The 7,636-nt window shown below is 41.5% G+C and overlaps 1 protein-coding gene across 1 annotated transcript in view; it reads right to left on the bottom strand.

Annotated features, from left to right (window-relative positions):
* Nucleotides 1-7,636, bottom strand: part of Thumpd3 (THUMP domain containing 3) — a 22,835-nt gene that overhangs the window by 11,760 nt on the left and 3,439 nt on the right. Inside the window, exon 4 of the mRNA XM_021164140.2 lies at nucleotides 1,316-1,792. Within this exon, the coding sequence (XP_021019799.1) occupies nucleotides 1,316-1,792 (477 nt within the window). The remainder of the gene's footprint in view (nucleotides 1-1,315; nucleotides 1,793-7,636) is intronic.

The raw sequence follows: 7,636 nt of genomic DNA, 5'->3' as shown, positions 1-7,636 counted from the left end.
GACATGTCCCAGGTTTGAGTATCCCAAATGAAACAAAAACTGACTTCTTGGTAAAAATGTTAACTGCTAAGGACCTACATAAACCACCAGAAATTTAAAGAACTCCAATTACCATTATCAACAAAAGTCACCCAGTAGTCACAAGGATACCCAAGCTAACAGGAGGAGGCATTTGGTTTTAAGAGCCTAGCTGACTTTAAAAAGAACAAAGCTATCTCTAGATGAAGATTAGCTCTAAAACCCTGATACAAGGTTCTGAAAACTATATTCTATTATTGTTTAGTAGCAGAATTTCCAACTAAGGTAGAAGTAAGTTTATTTTAGGTAAAGTTACAATCTAGAAATCCATATAATGTAGAAAAATACTAGATTAGAAATAAGAAGACTGGGATATAGTTTAGAAATACATTGCTTGTCCATATGTGCAAGGCTGTAGGTATGACTCCAGCACCTAAATTTGGAAGGAAAAAAAAAAAAAACGGGACTCCTCTTTCTTCTGCTGGACATAGCGATGCCAAGGTCAGAGACACACAGCACAGAGACAGAGCACACCTGAGGGTTTTGCAAGACAAGGTCTCTACATAGCTACTGTTCTGGAACTCACTATGTAAGCCAGACTTGCCTTGAAAACACAACAGATCCTCTGCCTCTGAGTGCTAGGATTAAAGACGTGTGCCACCACTACTTGAGTTCTGACAGAATCTACCCATTGAGTACTTATCATATACCAACAAACTCTACCAAACACTTGAAACCATTTCATCTGCCCTCCAGAGTATAGACCTTAAAGGTACACACTAGTATTGGCTCCATTTGAAACAGAGGCTCAAAGAGACAATCTTGTCCAAGTCTAGAGAGTTACTGAGTAAAAATTTCAATCAATCAATACCTATCCATCTATCTCCACAAGTCATGCTATTCCTAACATCCTTCTAGCTTTACAGCTACTGTTCAATGGCCCTTGTGCTAGCTTTGTCTGGAAATTTTACAAATGTATGAGAACCTTTTTTTTCTTTTGTGGGTGACTGTACAAAAGGCAGGAGTTTACATTGTCTTTCTACCATTCTACTTTATTTCTGAAACAGTCTCTCACTGAACCTGGGTCTTGCCGTTTCAGCCTGTCTACTCCAGGACACTACTTGTCTCTAACTATCAGTGCTAGGATTAACATGCATACACTTACTCTGGCTTTTATGTGGATTCTAGGAATCTGAACTCAAGTACTCAAGCTTGCTCAGCAAATACTTTATCCACTGACCCATCTCCCCAGCCACATTACAGATCTTTTTCATCATCAATAAAAGCTAATACCCACCTCTACATCAAAGTTGGTCATATCAGCCTTCCACTTAAAGTACTCTTGAATAGCACCCCCAAAATCTCTCGCAGCCTCATTGGAGGTAAAGCAATGTTTCTCTCCTGCTCTGTTGCAGGTGACTCTAAACTTCTGTACCTGTGGTTCAGTTTCTTCTCTTAAGTTTTGACCAGTTTCATCTTTGCAAGATGACAAGACATCACCTACTAAGGTTGATATCTCTTCTTTGATGGCTGGATTTTCGTAATAGTCCAAGATTCGTGACTCGGAGGTGCTGCTGGCGTGCTTTCTCTTTCCATCTTTCTCATCGGCTTTGTCTCCTTGTCCACAGTCAGCCTTCTCTTTACCTGCACTCTGATTTGCCTTTCTGCGCTTTGCTTTCTTCTTCTTGAAAGTGGTGTTAATTTGCCAGACTTTTAAAGGGTCTGACCATGGGAGTTTTCCAGCCAGTTCTTCAAAGTCTCTTAGAACTTCTTCCTGCAAATGATAGAGAGAGAATGAAACCCTTTTGTTTCTCACCATTGTAACTGAACAAGTAAGTGCCTACTTTCCTTGTAGGCAACTCTGGTCCTTATGATGGGGATGGTGGGAGAGTACAGACCAAAGGATAAACAAAATAATACCTGCAACGAAGGAAATTCCAGTTTCAATGGTGAGGATATATAAACATTATGCTACTAAAGAAGAATGGAGCAGAGGGCAGATCAGATGCACAGCATTGGGGAAGCAGGTGAATAAAAGGCAGCAGACAGAAAGAAGGCAACATGTCTAAATGACTTCCTTTCGGATCTTCTGAATTTGGGCAAAAACTATAAGAAGTTTAAAAATATCATCTGTCTAGATTTTAAACAGTATGATTAATTTTTTTGTTTTGTTTTGTTTAGGACAGGATCTCTTCTTTATAGCCTCAAATGTCCTAGACTAGGCTGGCCTAGAACTCACAGCGATCCACCTGCCTCTGCCTCCTGAATGTTGGATTAAAGGCGGGCGCCCTGCCCCTGGCTCCCATGATTATCTTTTTAAGAAGTAAATGTGGAGGTGCTCCCTCCCCTATGCCGTTCTCCCTTCACTTGGACTTCATTTACAGTACTAAGTATGGCCTACAGTTCCTAGGCTTACGCACGTGCTTACTAGCAAGGCCACTCCTCTAAGTCCATGGTGAAAAGACCTTAACTACCTTGACCTTTGCTACAGACCATACACCTACAATAGCAGAGGCACATAAAGGGTGGTTAATATATAGCTGTCAGGCTAGGTTTATTGGCACAGGCTTATAGTCCCAGTTTCTAAGGAACCTGAGGCAAAGTTGCAGTTCAGGCCTTCCTGAGCTACAGAGTGGGTTCAGAGCCAACTCAGATAGCACATTAACACCATATCTCAAAATAAAAAGTAAGAGGGCCAGGGATGGAGCTCAGTGGTACAGTGCACGGGGTCCTAAATTCAACTACTAGTACTCCAAGAGTAAACAACAAAGACACAGTTACTGGATGGTGTGGTTAAATATTTAAATGCGAAGTACGAAGGACTGCTATCTATCTACAGAGCAAGCCCTAGCTAAACAGAGTTATACAATCTATATAAACATCTACAGTACAGACGTTAAATGACTTAAAGATCGAGAAGCCAGGTGTGGTGATGCACACCTTTCCTTCCCAACAGAGCCACATGGGACTCTGTGAGCTTGAGGCCAGTCTGGTGTACAAAACAAGTTCCAGGCCAGGTGTGGATGCAGTGAGACTCTGTTTCAAAATAAACCAAACCTGTAAGAAATTAAATACTCAGTTTCCCAGTCACTTCAGCCACATTTTACCCTCTAATCTAGCACTTAGCATGCTAGATAAATTCACGTTTTAAAATGGGGACCTGCGGGCAGCCACCAGTACATCCCAGGTGCCAGAAAAGCAAGAGGCTCCCAGAACCCAACAGGGATAAAATTAGCCGAAATGCCCAACAAAGGGGAGGGAGAACCTGTAGAGACCATATCCAGAGGTTAGGCAAGGCCCCTGTTGGAGCATGGGGCCACCCACTCATCTCCAAATTCTTAACCCAGAAGGGCTCCTGTCTAAAGGGACAAACTGTGGAACAGAAACTGAAGGAAAGGCCACCCAGAGACTGCCCCACCTGGGGATCCATCCCATATACAGTCACCAAATCCAGACACTATTGTGGATGCCAAGAATTGCTTGCTGACAGGAGCCTGCTATAGCTGTCTCCTGAGAGGTGCTGCCAGAGCCTGACAAGTACAGAGGTGGATGCTCTCAGCCAACCATTGGACTGAGCACAGGGTCCCCAATGGCGGAGCTAGAGAAAGGTTTGAAGGAGCTGAAGGGGTTTGCAGCCCCATAGGAAGAACAACAATATCAACCAACCAGACCCCCCAGAGCTCCCAGGGACTAAACCACCAACCAAAGAGTACACATGGAGGGACCCATGGCTCCAGCTGCTTATGGAGCAGAGGATTGCCTTGTCTGGCATCAATAGGAGGAGAGGCCCTTGATTCTGTGAAGGCTTGATTCCCCAGTGTAGGGGAATGCCAGGGCGGTGAGGTGGGAGTGGGGTGGGTGGGAGGGGGAACACCCTCATAGAACCAGGAGAAGGGGGAATGAGATAGGGGGGTTCCAGAAGGGAAACCAGGAAAGGGTGTAACATTTGAAATGTAAATACAATAAACAAAATCACTTTTAAAATACCTTTTGTCTCTATAGCAGAAGTTAACGTGCTTTCCTTGATGACTCACTCTCAAGTCTGATGCCCGAGGCCAGGGAGGAAGTAAAGATTATAACAATTCACTTGGTGGAGCAAAAATTATACTTCAATAAAACAATAAAAATAGGACAAAGTGAGGAGGAAAAGGCCTGTTTATCCCCAGTCATTCCAGGGAGAGCTCTTCCTCATGGTCTCACCCTCAGGAGCCTAAGAGAAACTGCCTCATCCCAAAATTCCAAAGATCAAAACTTTATCAACACAGAACTTACAAAATAAACAAAAAAAATACAGGGGAAGGAAGCACCTGCAGGAAAGAACACTCGCCAGAAAACCGGCCATAGAACTCTGTTAAAAAGTATGATTTAGAGGCAAAACAAACAAACAAAAGACAATGACATCAAAAATATAAGAAAATGGCTGGTAAATAAGGCCTCACAGCAGACTTAGAAGCAGAGATGAAATGTGCCGAGTCACCAGGAGATGGAGTTTACAGAGTTTAAAGAAAACGTAAACTAAACAAATAAATGCAGGGAGTTAGGCGGATGCTGAGTTGGTACCACTACTGTTGCACTAGTACGAGGACCTGAGTTCAATTCCTCAGCACGCATCTGAAAAAGCAGGAGGGCTGGTGAGATGGCTCAGTGGGTAAGAGCACCCGACTGCTCTTCCCAAGGTCTGGAGTTCAAATCCCAGCCAACCACATGGTGGCTCACAACCATCCGTAACGAGATCTGACTCCCTCTTCTGGAGTGTCTGAAGACAGCTACAGTGAGTGTACTTACATATAATAAATAAATAAATCTTTAAAAAAAAAAAAAAAAGAAATGGTTTGCGCCTCAGACCATCCCAGTGCTGGGTCAGGGGAGATAGGAAAAAGATCCCTCAAGTTTTCTCACCAACCAGGTAGATTTCAGTGAATTTGAGGCCAGTTTATTCTACACAGTGAATTCTACGACAGCAGGTCTGTATAGGGTCTGCATAGTGAGATTCTTCTCAAACAAAAAACCCTTAAAGCTCCAAAAGAGAAAACACAATGCATGAAAAAAATGTTATATAAAGAGAAGTTTAAAAGAAAAAGAATGCACGATGGAAATATAACAAAACTAAGACCAAACAAACAGGAAACCATCCTGAAAACCCCTCTCTAAAACACTGCAAAAACCAAGCAAATAAAAACACAAGACCAACCACACTTTACCCTTTATTTTATATGTTAATTTAATAAGAATCAAAATTAAATTTTATTTGTATTATACATGTGCATACTTTAAAAAAAGAAGTAGTAATGAGATTTCACTGGGGGAGTGTGTGCAATTTACACTCATAATCTGAACGGCTTAATAATATTTCATAGTCAAGACAGAAATTTCCTTTGTATAGACTTGAAATTTATCTTAGACCCTACTCCTTCCTTTGAAATTTATATCAAAAATGTTGTGTGGGTGTGTGGTACATGTGCATTTGCCATGTACACATTTGTGTATTTTTGTTTGACTGGGTTTTTTGTTTTGGGTTTTTTTTTTTTTTTTTTTTTTTTTTTTTTTTTTTTGGTTTTTTTCAAGACAGGGTTTCTCTGTGTAGCCCTGGCTGTCCTGGAACTCACTCTGTAGACCAGGCTGGCCTCGAACTCAGAAATCCGCCTGCCTCTGCCTCCTGAGGGATTAAAGGCGTGCGCCACCACGCCTGGCTGTGTACACATTTGTATAAATGCATGTGCAAGTGTGGTAGCCAGAGGTCAACGTTAGTGTCTTACCCTGATTGCTTTGCATCTCATTTTGGGGAGAGGGGGGCACAAGAGTTTCTCATGTAGTGCTGCTTGTTCTAAACTTACTCCATAGCCCAGGCTAGCCTCTAACTCAAGAGATCTTCCTGGTTCTGCCTCACAGTGCTGGGATCAAAGGTATGAGCCACCACTGCTGGGCTGGACTCACTTTTTGATCCAGGAATTTGGTCTGGTTGATAGTAGTGGCACCTGCCTTTAATCCCAGCACTCAAAGGCAGGCATAGATTTAGTGATTTCTAAGGCAACTTTGAAAGATTAACTGATGTAGACGTCTAGTACATCAAATTCACCTCTTATTAGAGATCAGAACTGCCTCAACTATACAAACTTTAAGATAAGCTAGGGTGGGGGGGGGGCTACACACACCTTTAATCGAAGCACTCAGGAGGCAGAGACAAGCAGAGCTCTGTGAGTTCAATGACAGCCTGGTTTACATAGCAAGTTCCAGGACAGCCAGGGAGCTACCCAGAGAAATCCAGTATCAAAAAAACAGAAGAAAAACAAAAACAAAAAAAATTAAGATGACAAAAATCCAAGAATTTAATAATGTCTGGTAATTTAAGTGGGAGAGGATTTAAGATAGGATGCCCAATAACATTTACTCATGCATAAAACTGACCTTCAAAATTTCCAAATACTTAGCAGTATAACTTTTCAAAAGACTGCCTCTAAAACTGTTTTTGGTATCATTCAGTTGGTAGTAACTATCAGAAATCTTCAGAGTTAAGCAGGGGATGTAGTTCAGTGGGAGTGCTCACTTAGGATGTAAAGGTCAAGGGTTCAAACCACCAGGACATCACTAAGGAAGAAAAAAATGAGTATGAAGGACTATAATACTAATGTTTCTAATGCTGAAGGTATTTTTAAAGATTTATTTATTATTTATTTTATATGTAAGTACACTGTAGTTGTCTTCAGACACACCGGGAGAGGGAGTCAGATGTCATTAAGAATGGTTGTGAGCCACCATGTGGTTGCTGGGATTTGAACTCAGAACCTTCGGAAGAGTAGTCAGTGCTCTTAACCGCTGAGCCATCTCTCCAGCCCTGAAGGTATTTTTATAGACAATACAATTTTTAGCTATTTTCAATGGATATTCTTTTAGAGCTGTTTGAGTTTTTAGTAAGCTGTGGGTTCTGTTAGCCTTTTAGTTACTGTTAATTTTCTTTACTAGGATCTAACGAAGAAAGTGCTTTATCATTAAGCCCCTGATCCCAGATCAATTTTACTGATTTGGGGATACTTTGGCTTTCCAAAATAATCTGGAAAATTAATAAAAAACAGAATTAGACAGCATACCACAGTTCTTTTAAGAAAGATTAGCTCTAAATTAGGCATTAATATAACATTGACAGGAAAAGTTTTAAGCACTTGATTCTGGAAACTTGGCCAGAAAGAGGTATAGGGAAAAAACCTGAAGTGTTACTGAGGTCTGTTTGCAACCTTCAGATGAAACAGCAGCTGAATATTTAGGACTCAGATGATAAGTACAGGCTGGAGACAAAGCTGTTGTCCTAACAACTGAAGGGGTATTAAACGTTGCTTTGGCTTCATTTCAAAACATGAAGCTAAAACAGGACAAAGGCAAACTGGGGAGGGAATGCTATTTGTGTTCTCTGTTTTGTTCACATGCTGGAAGCAATTCTAGCTGCAAACCATCTGTACTATCTGTCGAGCTACTCGAAGACTTTTCCCCATAACTTAGGGTTTTCTTTAACAAGTGACTTTTAAAAGCAGCTTCTGGGATGGTGTCTTAGTCAGGGTTTCTATTCCTGCACAAACATCATGACCAAGAAGCAAGATGGCGAGGAAAGGGTTTATTCGGCTTACAC

The sequence above is a fragment of the Mus caroli genome, chromosome 6 (assembly GCF_900094665.2).
Source record: "Mus caroli chromosome 6, CAROLI_EIJ_v1.1, whole genome shotgun sequence".
Classification (NCBI taxonomy): domain Eukaryota; kingdom Metazoa; phylum Chordata; class Mammalia; order Rodentia; family Muridae; genus Mus; species Mus caroli.
This window is presented reverse-complemented; position numbering and strand designations above follow the sequence as displayed.